The sequence below is a fragment of the Caretta caretta genome, chromosome 2 (genome assembly GCF_965140235.1).
Source record: "Caretta caretta isolate rCarCar2 chromosome 2, rCarCar1.hap1, whole genome shotgun sequence".
NCBI classification, from domain to species: Eukaryota; Metazoa; Chordata; order Testudines; family Cheloniidae; genus Caretta; species Caretta caretta.
Genome location: NC_134207.1, coordinates 142,801,671 through 142,821,340, shown reverse-complemented (window position 1 = coordinate 142,821,340; position 19,670 = coordinate 142,801,671). Strand labels below are relative to the sequence as shown.

Genomic DNA, 19,670 nt, shown 5'->3' with positions numbered 1-19,670 from the left:
GACATTTGGAAAGTACCATGTTTAGCTTGTAGTTAACAGAATGGCAGATCTCCACATAAGTGATTAAAGACAAGAAATCACTATTACTGGAGCTTTTTCATTCTAGATCTTATTCTCCAGTGACTTATGGAGTCATTTATGACTGTGCAAAGTGAACTTTAAATATTATTATTCTCAATTCGTATAATTTTATACCCACTTTACACAGGTTGAAATGATGACACAAGATAAAAGGCAGTGAAGAATCAAGACTTTGTGTTCAAATTACCCAGTCCAACAGCCATGGGTTTATATTATTCCCCCCCCCCGCCCCCTGTTTTTAAAATTATTTCAAATAGAAGATCATTTGGATGTTCTGACATGGATATGTGACAAGATCTAGAAATGCAATTATATCTGAAGCACTTGAAATATTTGGCAGAACATTTAAAGATATTCTATAGAATAAACAACATTGGTGAGAAAAATAGAACATAGCTTACATTGGGCACTGAGGTTTATAATAGCAGCAGGTAAGGAGCAGCATTCAATTTCTGGAGGTATTACACTTCTGAAAGGCTTGGTAGCTCCTAGTTCCTAGGCCTGAGGTGAGTGTGGGCAGTACCCCTTTCTATACCAGGGATAGTCATTGCTCTCTCCAGTGTAGGAACCTCAGTTTGTGAGGGGAACATATCCAGGCCTCCCATCCCCACCAGTCCCATCCAGAAACACTCCAACTGGGCATGCTATATGAACACTGCCTGCAATGCTGGCCAGGCATCCTGCCCCCACATTTGTGTTTTCCAGAGCTGGGAACCAGATTATGTCTGAATCATGTATGGTTGTACCAAGGCATAAAGAATTCCCTGTATCCCAGCCCACTTCTATCACATCTGAACAATGAGTGGTATAAATCAACCCTATATGTTTAAAGTTAATGTTTTAACCAATGAGTGTTTACTTTCTTTACAATGCATTGAACATGGAAAGTGCTATGTATATATTCTTTGAAATGCTATCTTAATGATAATAGGGAGAAAATATTAGCTGTCCAAATATCAAATATATTATAATTCCAATATTTACCCTTTTGATTTCTGAATATTAAAGGGAAATAATCTCAATAAAGCAGAAATTTAAGAGAGGGGTATCATTAATATATTTAGTAGGAGTATTAGTACAGTCACAGAGTAAATGCTATCCACTATTTAGCCAAAAGAATGGAATATTTATTTAAGCCCTGCAAAATAATGTATTATGGCAAGTGCAATAATACAATGTATTCAGATTTCCTAAAGCTACATTTCCCTACAACAGTGGAAATAGTCACTGGGAAAGGAGCAGAGATTAAGGACACTACCTTCTGATGGTTTCAATCTCAATTTCTGAAAAAAATGCAAACTCTTGGAACTACTTTTAGGATGACATTATTTCAGTATGCACTGTATCTGAGAGACTAACACAGAGTCATACAGATGGCAGAATATTCAATGATAATACTTTTTACATGCCTGTTTAAAAAGACACTATCAAGGCTGGAAAGCCAACAAGGCACAGGGGGCACCTTTAAAATATTTCCATTTTGCTGCTGCATCTGGATAACAGTCCCATAATATACCTTGTAGTTCCCTATACTTAGTACAGGAAATACATAGGGAATACTGCAGTAACATTATTTAGTTATAAAGCAGATAAGATGGTTACTTACCTGTATCATAAGTGCTGTTTTTTGAGACGTGGGTGCAGACATGTATTCCATTCAGGTATGCACGTGCCCAGCACACTGAAGCCAGAGAACTTTGCCTAGCAGTATCTGTAGGGGCAGTGTTTGCACCCTGTGGTTCTAGCCCTCTCTTGGCTAGTTAAGGGTAGTGCCACCCCAACTCTCCTCAGTTCCTTTACACTGAACATCAAGAGTAGAGATGCTGATGCAGAGGGGATAGAGGGTGGGCCATGGAATATATGTTGTAGGGCTTGCTGGAGCCCTAGGCATAGCTAAAAATATGAACCAAAGTAGGCCGTGTTAGAATAGTAGCATTAGGTAGCAACTAACCATGTGAATAAATTACCATCCTCTTAGGAATGTATCAGCAAACTGCATAAATACATTCCTAAGAGGATGGTACAGGAACACACAGACCCCTTGTAAGATAAGGATGGAATGACAGGATAATGGACGAGGCGGGTTTGTTGAACAATCAGGTACAAGGTTGGTAATTAACATCTGGAATGTAGTAAGTAACTTTTTTGTATTAATGTATAAAAGGAGAGTAATAGGAAAGGCAGCCTTGTATTATCCGAGGAGACAGTACAATGTTGATGGAGCTGATACCTTGTCACTGACAAACATGTGTTATTGTACTCGTAATCCTCTACACGGGCACTGAGACTGTGCTTTGCTGACAATAAACCTGGCCAAGGCTTCACCACCGAGCCAAGCCTGTGGTCTTTCTTTATGATTAACACTGAGGTCTGCTGAATCACCAATCTACAATCTACCCTGGTGCGGAAACACCAGAGCTCCAGAAACAACATGGGAGCAACACATGTTTTTCCAGATGTGGGTGCAAACAGCAGTTACAATACAGGTAAGTGACCATATTTACTTCTTTGAGCGATTTCAGAAGTGAGGCATCTGAGTGGAATACACAAGCAGTACTTATAGGAAGTGGGGCTTGCAGTCTACTTAAACAATGATTGCAGGACCACCTTCGCAAAAATTTGCATCTGACCTAGATCCAGTGATAATCACATAGTGACTGGTAAATGTAAAGAAGACCAGGTAGCAGCCCTGCAAATATCCAATACTGAAACATCACTGAGGAATGCTATCGACATCACTTGGGCCCTGATTAAATGAAAGTATTGTCTGAGCTACTTCCTATGCAAATGTAATGCAGGAAGTTATCCATCTGGAAATCATTTGCACCAAGACTGCCTGACCCTTCATTCAGTCTGTATAAGAGACAAAACAGACAGACAATGTGATGCCCAAAAAGGCTTAGTTCTGTCCAGGTAGAATGCTAAGCATCACCTCCCCCCCACAACATATAAAGTTGTTGTTCATCCATGTTGGAGTGCAGTTTAGGAAAGAAAACCAGTAAATACATCGTTTGTTTAATGTGAAACCACTTTCAACAAAAATTTGGTTGCTGCTGTAGGGCCTCTTTTTCCTTGAAAACCTGTGTGTACCGGGGCTGAGCGCTGGATGCAAAACTCAACCATGGTGCTGAATCAATAGGTAAGGAGAAAGAGGAAGAGATACAGCAGTCTTAACTGATACTGAGAAAGTCAGAGAACCAACATTGCCTCAGACAAGCTGGAGCAATAAGAATCAGTTTGGTATGATCCAACTTCAGTTTGAGAATGACTTGTACAATGAGGCAGAATTAGAGGGAAGGCATCCATCAGAATCAATCTCCAATTGAGTTGGAAGGCATCCATTAAGGAGCACAGACAAAAATGCCAAATCATCTGGAATCATTCAAGTCATAAAAAGACTCTTGAAATCGTATAGTAGGGACCCAGTGAACTCATTTTTTAAAATTGAATTCAAAGTGCCTGCTGATTTGCAGTGCGTATTTTCAAGAATGAGGTCAAATAATTTTTTCTCCCCATGAGATCCAGCCTTTTAGCCTTTGTCCTTGAGAATGGATTTAAATCTTCCTTTTTGCAACCTCTCATTAGCCGCTGTTACAACTGTAGAGTTAGGGGCAGGATGAGAATAAAAACATTCAAACCCTTGTATAGGAACATAACAATGTGTGTCAATATGTTTTGTTGTAGGCAGCAAGAAAGATGGAGTATTCCAAAGTCTTGGCCAGATCTAACAATGCTTCATTTACAGGGAGAGAGGTACTTTCTCTGGAGCCAAGGACTGAAGAATGTCTATCAACTTTTGTATATTTTTTTTCACAAACTCAGCCTGAACACCCAAGGCTGAAGCCATCTGCTGTCTGAGAAGCTCCTGATGTGCCTTGAAATCTTAAGGAACTGGGGAAGACTCCAGTGTGGTGGAATCATCTGGTGATGAAGATGATGATGAAAGAGGAGCCATTGGAATCTCCTGCTGCAGTACAGGTTCCTGTAGAAGTGGATAGCTCTGGTGACTTGCCATGTGAAAATAAGCATCTGTTAAGTTTGAGAGCAGCAAACCAGTCCAGGATCTAGGGAAGGGATAAGAGAAACTAAAGGGACCATCCAGAATGTTATTTTCTTTAGTAACTTGTTTAGCTGCCTTAGATCTAAAATAGGCTCAAGACACTCCCCATCCTACCCCTCCCCTCCACACACACACACATACATACACACCTCCTTTGCTTTTGGCATTAGGAAGCATTGGGAATAAAATTCCTTCCCTCTGAGCAACATGGGAATGACCTATATGGTCCCCAGAAAGAGAGACTGGACCTCCTGAAGTAGCAAGTTTTTATTAGAATGGTCCCTGAAGAAGGATGCGGAAGGGGTGTCAGAAGGAGGGATAGAAATAAATTGAAGGGTGTATCCCAATTCTACTGTTTTTAGGATCCACTGATCTGTGGTGATGCAGGACCAAGAACCTAGGAAGTGAGATAGCCAGTTGGCAAATATTAGGAGAAAGATGGCACTCTGGGAAGTGGAAGACTACTCTCAATCCACAGTGTTTGCTCAGAGGATCCCATTTACCTAGATTAAGGGGCAGCTGCAGAAGAGGAGGGAGGAAGCCTCTTGTAACTTTTGCCCTCTTCCTCTCATTAGCCGCTGTTACAACTGTAGAGTTAGGGGCAGGATGAGAATAAAAACATTCAAACCCTTGTATAGGAACATAACAATGTGTGTCATAAGTCCTCAGTATGTGACATGTGTGACAGGTCCTCAGTATGTGGCATGAAAGGCTGAAACAATTGAGATTGTTGCAGGTGAAATGGCTTTCTTTTTGTCTCTGCTGCGTAAATACCCAGAGACTTAAGGATTTCCCTTGGATCCTGAAGGCTATGGAGCCTCTTGTCAGTCTTTTTGGAAAAGAGTGAGGGTCTGTCAAATGGGAGGTCTTGGATGGTTTGTTGCACCTCTGAAGGAAGACCTGACAACTGCAGCCAAGAGGAGTGCTGCACAGTGATGGAGAAAGCCATAGCTTGAGCCAGAGTCTGTTGCATCATGAGCCAGAGTCTGCTGAACTGAGGAGGTGAGGGTCTGCATCACGCTTTATACCAGGGGTGGGCAAACTACAACTCGGAGGCCACATCTGGCTCTCCAGATGTTTTAATCCGGCCCTCGAGCTCCTGCTGGGGAGCAGGGTCCGCGGCTTGCCCCGCTCTGTGCGGCTCCCAGAAGCAGCGGCATGTCCCCCCTCCAGCTCCTACATGAAGGTGCAGCCAAGGGGCTCTGCACGCTGCCCCCGCCCCAAGTGCTGCCCCTGCGGACAGGGCAGCGTGCAGAGCCACCTGGCCGCATCTCCACGTAGGAGCTGGAGAACAGACATGCCACTGCTTCTGGGAGCTGCTTGAAGTAAGAGCCAACTGGAGTCTGTATCCCTGACCCCCTCCTGCACCCCAACCCCCTGCCCCAGCCCTGATCCCCCTCCCACCTCCAAACCCCTCTGTCCCAGCCCAGAGCAACCTCCTGCACCCTCAACCCCTCATCCCCAGTCCCACCCCAACACCCACACCTCCAGCCAGAGCCCTTCCCCCTGCACCCCAACCCCCAATTTCGTGAGCATTCATGGCCTGCCATACAATTTCCATACCCACATGTGGCCCTTGGGTCAAAAAGTTTGCCCACTCCTGCTTTATACCCACCATGTAGTGGCATGAGGCAACATAGAGCACTCACGTCGCCCCAAAGGGTACTGCTGAGGGAAAAATCCCCAACAACTGTGCATGAGGTGCACACACACCTATAGTGGAATGGACAGGTGCAATCACTTGAATCGGAATGTTCATTTCCAGACACTTAGTGGTATCTAGGTCAACGGTGCCTAATGATTGGAACAAGCAGCCAAGGGAGCAGTGGATACCTTACTGGAAGATATGCTTTAGTCAGACACAAGTTCTTAAGCTCAATACAGGGGCAACTGTGAGAAATTCTATGACCTGGCTTATATGGAAGGTCAGACTAGGTGAGTTAATAGTCAATTCTGGCTTTAAAATCTGTTAATCTGTTATACGAGAGGGTCCCAAAACCCAGGCATCTGGACTGAAACAGAACATGAGAAATAGAATATTAACATTCTCAGGAGAATGAAAGATAGAACTTATACGATTTAGTTGCGGATTGGTCCTGCTTTGAGCAGGGGGTTGGACTAGATGACCTCCTAAGGTCCGTTCCAACCCTGATATTCTATGATTCTATGATAAGCAGTCAAACTATTAAGAAAATACTTAGACTGATCCAGGACATTTCACATGAAAAAATTAACCAAGTTATAAAATGAATGATTGTTAGAAAAGTTTCAGCAATTTGTTTAGCTAGGTCCTCTGGGTCTAAATTGGTCCAACCACTCCAATTCAGAGCTCTCATGTGCATGCTTATGAACCCCAGGAATGAGAAACCAAGTTAGCTCTAATTGTGGTGCGAGCTAATTAATCTATTATCTCACTGACAGAAAAAAGTTAATAAAAGCATCACTTTCACAGGACTTGAGCTCCTGACCTTTGAAATACAAAGCAGATACTTATGTCCCATTGACAACAACCTTTCCTTAAACCATGGGGATTTACAGGTATTAAATTAGCTACTGGAAGCCTCCTGTATATTTTCACGAATGCCACAGAACATTTATAAAGACACCAAGTATAAGGGAAACAGGATTCAAACAACTGTTCTATATTTCAGGAATTCACAAGATTTACGAGTATGAAAAAATTCAAGAAAATAATCCCAAAGGCTCCAACCCGGCTGACACGCATATGTGTAACTTCAGGTGAGTAATCTCATTGAAGCCAATGGGATTCTTCATGTGAGTAAAGTTATACAAGTACTTGCAGAATTGGGGCTTACACCTAGAATGATTGTTAAATATTTTAATTAATGGGCAAATCCCCCACCCCATTCTCGAGTTAGGTAAAGCAAAATATAATATATTGAAATGGAATTACTGAGACAATAAGAATGCAGGGACACTCTACAGTTACTAATACCTCACTGTCCAGTTTGACTCCTAAACTCAGAATTTCCAGGCTGTTTGTCAGTGAAAAAGATGTTCCATCTCAGCTTCTCATCTCCTTTAAAAGAAGCAAAACAATTCCAAAACACACAGGAAAGAAAAGGAAAAACACTCAAAAAATATGGACGCAAAACTTTAGAAAGGGAATATATATATATATATATATATATATACATATAAACCCCACTATTTTCTAACCCTTTGACTTGTTTTCCACCTTCTTCCTGTCCTGTCCTAGAGCTTGCCTCTGTTTCATTCCTCCCTATAGGTCAATTTTGTCCCCAGAATATAACTATAGTACATTTGTTTTTTCAGTACATTACATTGAGAGAACCCTCCCGAAGCCCTCCCCTCCGAATTGATTTTTGAAACATTAAGTAATTATAAAGGACATCATGCCACGGTATGGGGTAAAAGAGTCACAAAGCACCAGTTTGATACAGCCTCGTATGCCATGAATTCTGAAGTCATGAGTGAGCGAATTATAGAATCATAGGATTAGAAAAGATTGCAAGGGTCATCTCGTCTAAGCCCCTGCCCAGATGCAGAATTTGCTCTGTCTAAACCATCCAAGACCGGTGGCGATCCAGCTTCCTTTTGAAAACCTCCAGTGAAGAAGATTCCACAACCTTTCTCGGCAGTCTGTTCCATTGTCCTGCTGTTCTTACAATTAGGATGTTTTTCCTGAAATTAATCTAAATCAGTTATGCTGTAGTTTGAACCCATTGCCTCTTGTCCTGCTCTCTATGGCAAAAGAGAACAACTTTTCTCCATCTTTTTATGGCAGCCTTTCAAGTATCTGAAGACTGCTATCATAACCCCCCTTGATATCCTTTTTTCCAAACTAAACATACCCAGCTCCTTCAGCTTTGATCATAGCTTTAATCAGGCTTCCCTTCCATCCCTTTGATCATCTTTGTTGCTCGCCTCTGGATCCTTTCCAGAGTCAAGGTCATCCCAGACAAGTGTCAACAAAACTGTAACTACCCCACCGCACCATCATGTGTATACAAGAGACAGAAAACAATATTTAGAAATGTTTTAGAGTTTTTAAAACTGTCTGTGGTATTTCTATCCACCCCCTGTTAAGTCAGGCTCTCATGACTCAAACTGTATAGCATGTGGAGGGCTGGTTTCTGGTATTTTTGCAGTGTAATATATAAAACTGTTTGCATAGCTCTGAATGAAGGTGGGGAAAGATTCCATGGTCCTTCTCATGAGTGCGATTGTTTTCCTTTGTTGACACATACAAACAGGACAGTCCAAAACTTAGAATGGAAAACCTAAGAATTAGTTTTACAACACAAAGCACTTGCTACAGGCAAAATGTCAAGACAAGAAATCACTGGCCTGTCCAGTATTTGGGTGGACACAACATCCCAAACTGTTCTGTCATTTCAAATGCATGCTGTACAATCTGCAGAAATGTTTGTGCCATCAAAGCTAATGTTATCAGGCTCAGTAAGGGAAAAGGCTGCTGTGAACTACACTTTGGAATGTAGTCTTGAAGTAGGAGAGTCTCTACACACAAACAAATCCCTAATTGTGAAATGTGGCAATCCCTTACTATAGTTAATACCATACTTTTTTCATGACATTCTGAAATAAATAAATAAATAAATAAATAAATAAAGCCTTTCTGGCCTATCATGTAAATGATAGTTTAAAAAAATCCCAAAGAAATTAAATGCAACTATTAGGTTTAAACCAAGGTTTTGGCTCACAGTTCATATTGACAAACTTAGTAACATTAAAATTAAAGCTGAACCTCCATCCTTAGCTCTAATTATGTGCATGTTCTCCCACTCTCTTTCTCTCTCAATGTCACAACTACAAGGTGCCAAGTGGCTCCTATGAGAGGCTAAGTGCCCTCAATAGCTTTTGAATTCAAGAAATGGTTTTGCCTGAATAAGGACCGGAGGACATAGACCTAATTTATCAGCATGAAAGGTGCATAAAAAGAGCATATACCTTTTAATGAATAGGGCTGTTTGTTAGCCAGCCTCAGAGGCTTAAAACTTGGGGGCCTACATTTATCAAATCAGTTATAACAGAAAGCACAGTAAACAAAATTAAAAACCTGGAGACAATCAGGAACTGTGAGAACTTACATAATTCTAGATACTCTCATTATGATGGGATCAAATCTCTCTCAATGCAGCAATAGCAACCCAGTACAAAAACAATTCAAAACGTATTTTGGTGATCCAATTTCTATCATGGGGGTTGCACAGGATAAACAATATTTTGTATGGCTATGATTTCACTAAAGATACTATAATTTATTAAATTGCTTTGACTATACTTGTCCAAATCCTTGGGGTGCTATAGCCCATTAAAGTCTTTTATTGCACAGCATATGTTTGCAGTACAACAATGAGTAAGGTTGATATTCCATGATAGTGCACGAGGAAGCACTGTCTCAACTGAAAACACCAAATAATAATATAATGTCATAATAATAGTCCAAAAAGAAGCAGGGTCCTAATAAAAGATCGATTTATTGATTGGATTCAGAAGTATCTAGAGAAAGTCACATTGTAGATTGAACCACAATGCTCCAAAGAACAAGATGTTTTCATTAAGGGTTTTCATTAAGAAGCTGTAATTTTGGAGATTTATAACAAGAAATATGGATCCTGCTCTCTCTGGAATCAATGGGAGTTTTGCCATTGACTTCAATGAGAGCAGATTCAAGCAAATAGCTGTTGTTATTTTAATAAAGAGCTCTTTCCCTAAAATCTCCATACTTGTTACTATACTAACTATAAACCAATCCTGAAAACCATTGTTGACCTGAGTAGTCCCCCACTGATGTCTATAGGACTAGTTCTGTGAGGACTAATTATATGAAGAAGAGTTTACAGGAGCAGCCTATATACCGCTATTACTCAATTCAATTGTTTTGTATCTGAATTTCAATCAGTGGAATAATGTAGTCAGTGACTCACTCTGTAAAGCAGTGTGCATTAGAAACAGTTCTCACATTCTCAAATACCTTATAAAAGGTTAGGACAAAAATTCATTCTCTACTAAAGTCCTTATAGACAAGAAGACAGTGACATTCTCAACGGAATAATATTTTCTTTCATTTCTGAACTTCAGGGCAAAAGGCTAAGTAGGAAAGCTTTTCTAAGGATAAATTATTTAGGGGTGACCTGAAAAGGGATTTATCATCCAATTCTTGCTGGCTGAAGCAGTAGGGGAATGAGGGACAAAAATAAATATAAAAAATACCAATAGTAATAATAATATGTGGCATTTGTGTAACATCTTCCATACGAAAATATCCCAAAACACTTTACAAACTATGGGCAAGATCATAGTCTATGCTGCAAAAACCAAGAAAGAGGCAATGAAACTCAGCAAGACACCACTCATGGAATCTCTAGCATATTGTCGCACCAGGGGAAGTGGGGTTTTCCCCTTTAACCTTGTGGAACAGGCATGGGGGAGGAAACCTCCATTTGAAAAGTTAGCCCCTTTTCATGGAGAGGAGACAGAGCCTTGATTTTTCACATTTTGTACAAAAGAACCACACACACACAAAATGCATGGTGTTTAGCTTAGCTACTTTGGATAGGTGAAGGGCACAGTTAATGCTGTCAGATTACAAACCCAGTTCTCCAGCATGGTTTAGGCATTTCAGACCTGATGCACAGACCATTGAAAAGGATCTCCGACTTTCTACAGTTTTCTCAGCACCATTAAGTCGTACCTGTGGCCAGATAGATGATATGGAAAAGCATGTCCTTGCCCTGCACCACATCCACTGCCACATGGGAAAATCGGCTGTTGTCCTCCATGAAGTAAGGAATTGGAATAACTGGCTGAACCACCTCATGCATTAGAATAAATTTTTGGGCATCCTGAAGATTCCTCTCAGTCAGATTCATGTACAGACCCTGGTCCATTGTACCACACTGTAAATAAATAAAAGTATATATATATATATATATATATATTGTAAAATAAATCTTAACACCCATATGAAATCTTAGAACCATGTTGTGTGGCGACATCATCAGAAGACCCAACCACATCAGCCACACCATCAGAGACTCATTCACCTGCACGTCTACTAATGTTATATATGCCATCATGTGCCAGCAGTGCCCTTCTGCCATGTACATTGGCCAAACTGGACAGTCCCTACGTGAAAGAATAAATGGACACAAATCGGACATCAGGAATGGTAACATACAAAAGCCAGTAGGAGAACACTTCAATCTCCCTGTGCATTCTATAACAGATTTAAAAGTAGCTATACTTGAACAAAAAAAAAAAATCAGAAACAGACTTCAAAGAGAAACAGCAGAACTAAAATTCATTTGCAAATTTAACACCATTAATTTGGGCCTGAATAGGGACTCGGAGTGGCTGGCTCATTACAAAAGCAGCTTTGCCTCCTCTGGAATTGACACCTCCTCATCTATTATTGGGAGTGGACTACATCCACCTTGATCGAATTGGCCCTGTTAACAGTGGTTCGCCACTTGTGAGGTAACTCCCTTCTCTTCATGTGTCAATATAATAATGCCTGCATCTGTAATTTTCACTCCATGCATCCGATGAAGTGGGCTCTAGCCCACGAAAGCTTTTGCCCAAATAAATCTGTTAGTCTTTAAGGTACCACCGGACTCCTTGTTGATTAAGTTGTAGCATAACTTCAGAAAAAGGTAAGTTATGAAGAATAATTCTTTCCATCCCCTGTCATCCAGTCCCAGCATCCTGCAGTCAGAGGCTTAGGGACACCCAGAGCATGGGGTTGCATTCCTGAAAATCTTGGCTAATAGCCTTTGATTGACCTATCCTCTGGGATCTTATCTAATTCTTTTTTAACCCAGTTATACTTTTGGCATTTACAACATCCCCTGGCTGTGAGTTTCACAGGTTGACTGTGCGCTGTGTGAAGAAGTATTTCCTTTTGTTTGTTGTAAACCAGCTGCCATTAATTTAATTGGGTGAGCCCTGATTTTTGTGTTTTGTGAAGAGGTAAATAACACTTCCTTATTCACTTTATCTGCAGCATTCATGATTTTATAGACATCTATCATATCTTCCCAGTCTTTTTAATCTCTCCTCATATAGAAGCTGCTCCATACCCTTCTCTGTACCTTTTCCAGCTCTAATATATCTTATCTAATATGTATCTATATATCTAATAAAAAGAAAAGGAGTACTTGTGGCACCTTAGAGACTAACCAATTTATTTGAGCATGAGCTTTGAGCTGTAGCTCACGAAAGCTCATGCTCAAATAAATTGGTTAGTCTCTAAGGTGCCACAAGTACTCCTTTTCTTTTTGCGAATACAGACTAACACGGCTGTTACTCTGAAACCTGTCGATATATATCTAATATATCTCATTTAAGCAATAGGTTACATACCACAGTTAGTAGTTCTGCAATTTCATATTTTAGTTCCTTCAGAACTCTTTGGTAAATACCATCTGGTCCTGGTGACTTAGTACTTTTTAATTTATCTATTTGATCCAAAACCTCCTTTATTGACTCCTCCATCTGGGACTGTTCCTCAGATTTCTGACCTAAAAAAATGGCTCATGTGTGGGAAACTTCCTCACATCTTCTGCAGTGAAGACTGATGCGAAGAGTTCATTTAGCTCCTCTGCAATAACCTTATGTTCCTTGAGTGCACCTTTAACACCTCAGTTATCCAGTGGCCCCACTGACTGTTTGGCAGCCTTTGATGTACTTACAAAGAACATTGCTATTAGTTTTTGTGTCTTTTTCTAGTTGCTCTTCAAATTCCTTTTTGGCCTCCCTAATTATACTTATACTTATTCTGCTCCATGTGAAATCTTCACACTCAAAATACCAATAACTCAAAAGCTCTCCATATAAATATAGACTGATTCTGCAGTTAGCTAACCCAACTGGTGCCCAGTCTTTTCAGCCTTAGAGTCAACCATATTACTACAAAAAGGGCCTGGGGCTCTAATCAATAATTTGGGGCAGATTCTCTGCCCTGTTCTGCTTCATTTGCATCACTCAGGCAGCACAAAGGAAGTGGAAACCACCCGCAAGTCCCCTGCTGGAGATTCTACTTCAATGATGTAAAGATCTTTTGACTCCTAAAAGGCATCCATGTGGTCTTCTTTCAACACCTTCATTAAATTCTACAAGTCAGACATTCAAACATCAGCATTAGGTGAAAGGTGCTGCACACAATAGTATCTCAGTAAAAACAGGTTAACTTTGTAAACTACTGATATTATATAGTTTCCCTTTCTATTTCTCCCACTGGAGCCGCATTGCTGATAAAAGAAAAGGAGTACTTGTGGCACCTTAGAGACTAACCAATTTATTTGAGCATAAGCTTTCGTGAGCTACAGCTCACTTCATCGGATGCATCCGATGATGTGAGCTGTAGCTCACGAAAGCTGATGCTCAAATAAATTGGTTAGTCTCTAAGGTGCCACAAGTACTCCTTTTCTTTTTGCGAATACAGATTAACACGGCTGTTACTCTGAAACCTGTCATTGCTGATAAAATCGTATTGTTCGGATCTGTGGAACTTTCTGGGCAGAAAAATAGGAAAATTTATCTGTACTTATCTAAATTTTTTTCTTTTTTTAGAAAGTTTCACAGATTTCCCTACCTTTGGACTAATTAGTTTTACAATATGGAATCAGGGGATGTATAGTGTTTTAGCTACACTACAGCTAACAAGTTTAAATGAAGGGGCACAAAGCTTCACAAACTATTTTTATTCCCTGTTACACTGAAGCACCTATTGCTTTTGCTACAGTAAAATAGTGAGCACTTTAGGGAGGCACTCCTTATACCTTTCAATGGCAAGCGTGGTTGTACCTACGGTTGCCAACATTGTAAATCGGACACCTGGTCATCCTAGTTATGCCCTCAAAGCTGTAAAAGGGCTGAAGACTTTGTTAATATCTGTGGATTTTCTTGCACAGAAAGATACATTATATTCTGACCAGGGATTAGGAAAAACATTTCTGCCCTTTTCTGTAAAACAATGCTCCCTCTTCACATTGTTCTGGCACAGGTGAAGTGGACAAGAGTATTGCAGCATGGTTACCCTTGGGCTAGATGCTAATTTTAGCCTCACACTTGAATACATTGTTCCTCTTTCATAGATTTGTGAATATCAGGGGATCAAAACTGAGCCCTTATACTGCTACCCTTCAAGATACATCAGCTTTTCAAACCACATCATGCTTTGGGGTGAGCATAAACATAGTGTATGTGGTGTTAGCTGTGACCACTTAGAGTGACCAGTAGGGGACATAGAGCAAGGGGGTAAGAGTCTATGTGAACAGGAAACAAAGTCAGTTTTGCATTCATCCCAACCACAGTGTGCTGGGTCTCTGTAATCTCTGCATGGTATCAGAGTGGGATTGAATAAAGACCCAACAGATCAGAGAACATCCCTGAAGAAAGGAGAAAGTACAGGAAGGTAGACAAGCAGGCCCTCTAGCCCAGCCAGAATAGTGCACAGAGCTAGCAGTACAACAAGCAGAGAAAAGGCTTGAAAACACAGAGAATCCAGAGAGAACTGCTTTGATGAGTAAGGGATACTAAAAATAAGGCTATGTGGTCCACAGCAATACCAGCTTGCTTCCTTAAAGGCCACACCACCTTACTCCATACAGAGGCAAATAAACAAACAAACAAAAAGCGGGGGGAGGGCAAAAAGTGGAAAAACAGCAGAGATGCCTACATCTGATCCCATCTTTTCCCAAATACCCCCCTCCCCACAACAGAATTTGATGTCCAGCACCCTGAGGGATGGCCATTCTGGGTAAGCAGATTCCAGAGGTTCCGTCTGGTTTCTGGCTTATACTAGCAACCAGAGAGGAGACAATACCCTGCTCTGTACAGTGGGACTAGCAGCAGACAACATTATCCTTCCAAGAAAGCTCATAGCTGCTCAGGTGAAACAGCTCAATAAAATTAAAGAAGTACTGGAGAAGCATTTCATGTCACAGCACAATATGATTTTTGAGCAAGCACAATTTCACTAAGCAAGAGAAGGGCGAGTCAGTGAATGATTTCATAGCAGCCCTGCACACCCTAATCCAGAACTACAGAGAGTAGTTGGCTACAAAGAGATGTACAGAGATGTGGCTACAGAGAGATGAGCAAAGAATTAATCAGAGACAGGCTTGTTTTAGGGCTGAGGGACAGACCAACTATTAGAAAGACTCCAAAATTATCCTAACCTAACATTAGAGACAGCCAAGAACATAGTCCTCCAAAATCAGTTGATAAAGAAGCAACAGACTCTTCTCAGGAATAACTTTGAGTAGGAACCCAATATAGAAGCCACAGACATGGGGAGGAAAATATCTCAGGAGTCCCAGGAACAATACCTACCCAGTTCAATATAAGTACAAAGGAATACAGAGGGGGTTATGCTAACATGGAGTAAAGAAAAAGAATACAACAAGAGCAGGAAAGAATACTCATAGTGTGGCAAACTACCTCCCAGCCAACGGCTTTGTCCAGCAGGAGATACCACATGCAGGAAATGTCTAAAAGGCAAACATTATGCAGCAGTCTGCTGGTCTCAATGCATGGTAACACCTGTCTTTCAAGACAATGACCTAAAAGACATTGAGATAGCCCACTTGGAGCAATCGGATATGACCACAAAACCCCCCATCGAGCACAACAATCACCTTGGGAAACCTATAAAATAAACTTCAAAATAGACAAATGTGCTGATGTAACACTGATTCTAGAATCACTTCATAGGAGGATGAAAACATCAACTCTTCAAGAGCAAAAAAAAAAGGCTATTGAAAGGCCCAGTACAGTCCCTATTAAATGTGAAAAGGAATTTTTTGGCCCTCTAAAACTTGGAGAGAAGACCACATCTCACGAAGTTTATGTTTATGTTTAGATGGTCTACACATTGCTATGTTTGGCCTCCCAGCAACCACAACCCCCAGGCATGGTTATATGTCACCACTGGCCTCAAAGCTTAGATCAAGAAGAGGTTCTCGATATTCTTCCAAGTACTAGAAATATTAGTGGGACAATACCACATTAAACTTACACCAAAAGCAAAGCCATTTACTCTGTGACACCTAGAAGAGTCTCCCTCCCTGTATTGCCCAGGGTGAAGGCATATCTTAGCTGCATGGAGCAGATGGATGTCATTTCCAAAATAGACACCCAAGGTGAATGGAGTGCAGGCAGGGCAGTGGTCCCACAACCAAATGACAAAGTTTTGATGTGTGTAGATTTTACCAAGCTCAATGAGAATGTCTGCAGACAGTGACATGTACACCCATGTATTGAACATCTCCCTGGACATCTTAGTGAAACGAAAGTCTTCCCAAAATTGGATTTCCAGTGTAGGTTTTGGCACGTACCACTAGCGGCAGAATCTGCACTGCTAAAAAACTTCATCAACCTTTTGGGACTTTTTGTTTCAGTAGGCTACCATTTGGCATATTTTGGTCCTATATAAGCCAAATAAAACCAGGACAGCTTCATCTGACAGGGGCAGTCCTCCTTCAGGAACAATCACCTTCTCTGTGGCACCTAGCAGCACATGAATCATTAGCACTCACCAATACAGAGCAGCACTACACACAAATTAAAAAAAAGATGTCCTAGCCACTACACATAGCCTTGTGAATATTTCAGAGACTTTCTAGTGGGCACAACATTTCATGTGGAAACTGACCATGAATGCCCGCAAGAACTGAAAAAGAAGCAAGATGAATTACTGAGTCAAGTCATGACTCACTGCAAAGAAGGCTGGACAAAAGAGATAGTCTGAAACCTCTGTGAAACCATGTTGGGTGGTTTCTGGGGATCTTATCCTAAACCAGCTGGTTATCCCTACATCAGTGCAACAGGAAATCCTTGACAGACTGCATGGGAGACCCCAAGGTATTACAAAATGCAGGGAGAGAGTTAAATAGTCTGTTTGGCAGTCTGTACTGAGCAAACAACTACAACAGAGAGTTGAGAAATAGGATATTTGTGCTCACATGAGAACCAATCCGTTGGAAGTATTACTACCATCTGCTCTACCAGAAAGGCCATGGCAGAAAGTTGGGATTGATCTTTTCTATCTGGACAATGCAATCTGTCTTTTGATGACTGATTATTTCTCAAAATTCACTGAAATTGCCTGATTGCTTAACACCATATTGTGATCATGCTCTTCAGGGTCCAAAGACAACTACAGGGCAGACTCGAGTAGGGTGCAAAAGTCCACTGGGTTTTCTGAGGCAGTTCCCCACACACCATGGGAAGAGCTTCCCTGCAACCATCTTGTTAGGCCCTTCAGACCTTTCTCAGGAAGCCCAGTAGTCTTTTTATAAAGCAAATATTCCCATGAAGATAATAAACTTACTAGTCCTGTGCCAGGCCTCCCTTTTTCTGGAGGGGTTATGAAAATCAGCAGTCTCTGCAGAGATTCTGGGCTGCTCCTTTCCCCAGGAAGCAAAGGATAGGTCTCTCCTCTTCCCTGGTCAGCCAGCTAATGAGATATCCTCTTCCAATTTTAACTGCCCTTCATTACCTGACAGTGAGTGCAGCTATAGCAGGGTGGGGCTGAGTAGGCTCACGAAGCTTATAACCCTTGCAGGCTCAATGTGGGGTTGGCATACCTGATCACACACATCAAGTGCAGTTATGGGGAGGATAAAACCCATATTTCAGGATTCCAGAGCAAGTAACCTCTGACAATGGTCCTCATTCTTCCTCTGAGACCTTTAGGAGGTTTCAGGTACTTATGCTTTCACTCATGTCAATCCAGCCCACAGTCTCCTCAGAGTAATGGTGAAGCAGAACGCACAGTAAAAACAAAATAAAACAACTTCTTTCTTAAATCCTCAGAGTCTCATCTTGCCCTGTTCATATATGGCTCAAAACCTGTAGCAAATTGATGTCCACTATCCCAACCATCTCTTCCCAACTAGATTCTGTACAATACAGCCTCATCACCATCTGTGTCTTCCAGATCTTACTGCAAGGAGATATCCAGCTAGGGAAAGATGACCTTATGTAATCCTCCAGGAAGACAGGAGATCTTGAGAAATCAAGAAAGTCAGAGGATGAGTAGCCAAATATCTTAAAAGGGCAGAATAAATCTCTGCCAAAAGGCTGAAGATTCAGGCAGTCTACCCTGTCCTTCAGAGGGATGTCAATTCTTGTTTAGTTTTGATATTTTATTCCTATTAAATGTTGTTTAATATAAAGGTTTTATCATTCTTCTGTTTTCAGAAAGGGGGATGTGGTATTAGCTGTGAATATTTAAAGTGAAACCTGTCACTAGGGAGCAGTGAGCAAGGAGATGAGAATCTGTGTCAACGGAATATAAAATTAGCCTTGCGTTCATCCCAGCCAGTGTGCTTGATCTCTAATCTCTCTCTACTGTGTACATAAAGTTTGATGAGGCAGATGGAACTTTAGTTTTTCATGTATCAAGAAGCACAGCTTTAATACAGGTTTCAGAGTAGCAGCCGTGTTAGTCTGTATCCGCAAAAAGAAAAGGAGTACTTGTGGCACCTTAGAGACTAACAAATTTATTTGAGCATCAGCTTTCGTGAGCTACAGCTCACATCATCGGATGCATCCGATGAAGTGAGCTGTAGCTCACAAAAATCAAATTTCAGGGGATGTAAAATTAGTCAAGCTATATTGAGAAAAACTGTCCCAGTAAATACCGTTTTTAAAAGCTCACCAGTTTTATGCAATATTGTTCTTAAGTTGTCTTTTCTTCCTTTGGCTAATTTGGGCAAAAGGTAACAGAAGGATATATTGTGCCAATTATCAATGACACTGTTTCGTAATGTGAACCAATCTCTATATAGTGCAGTTCATTTCACATATAGTGCAGTAATGTGAACCAAACACGATATAGTGCAGCTCATTTCACGGATATCTATCTAAATAGATTTGTTTACCCGGTAACTGGACTGGCTCCAGATACAAAACTCCAATGACTTGTCTCACAGTCTATACTTTGATACCTTTAAACTGTGCTACATTTTAAAGAAGACTGTTGTGGACTAGTGCCCTCCCCTTCTGTGTAAGTACCTGGAAATTAGGGTTGGGATTGGGGTAAGGCAGCCAGGCAGAGCGGGAGTTCTCCTGATATTTAAATGGTCCGCTGAAAGCCTGAGTTATGGCACTCAAGTTGAAAACACAAACTGCTGAGGCAGCTATGCTGTTCCTGAAAAACAAAATAAAAACATGAGATAAATGAAGACATCAAGGAATCAATTAACTGCCCACAAAAAGCAACATTTCCCCTCATTAACTCTGCAACTCTATTAGTACTTCACAACATGGGTGGGCCCAGCCAGAAAGTGGTCAGGGACAGGATTCAAATGCTCACAGCAGCACACCACCGGCATCCTGGTTGGACTTAAAAGCTGTTCTGGCCTAGCAGTCAAGGGTGGGAGAGTAAATCCTTGAAAATTTGCAGCAGCCCCAATGAATATAAGAGGTGGCAACTTGCTCACTACTGCAATCAAGCTCTTCATCTTCAAAGCACTTTATAAACATTAACTAGCCATTCTTACTACACCCCCAT

General features: G+C 41.1%; 1 protein-coding gene across 1 annotated transcript in view; it reads right to left on the bottom strand.

The window, feature by feature from the left end:
- The window catches only part of SEMA5A (semaphorin 5A), a 657,104-nt gene that overhangs the window by 208,667 nt on the left and 428,767 nt on the right, over nt 1–19,670 (bottom strand). Inside the window, exons 9-10 of the mRNA XM_048839567.2 lie at nt 19,172–19,307; nt 10,842–11,046 (exon numbers count right to left, since the gene is read on the bottom strand). Of these exons, the coding sequence (XP_048695524.2) occupies nt 10,842–11,046; nt 19,172–19,307 (341 nt within the window). The remainder of the gene's footprint in view (nt 1–10,841; nt 11,047–19,171; nt 19,308–19,670) is intronic.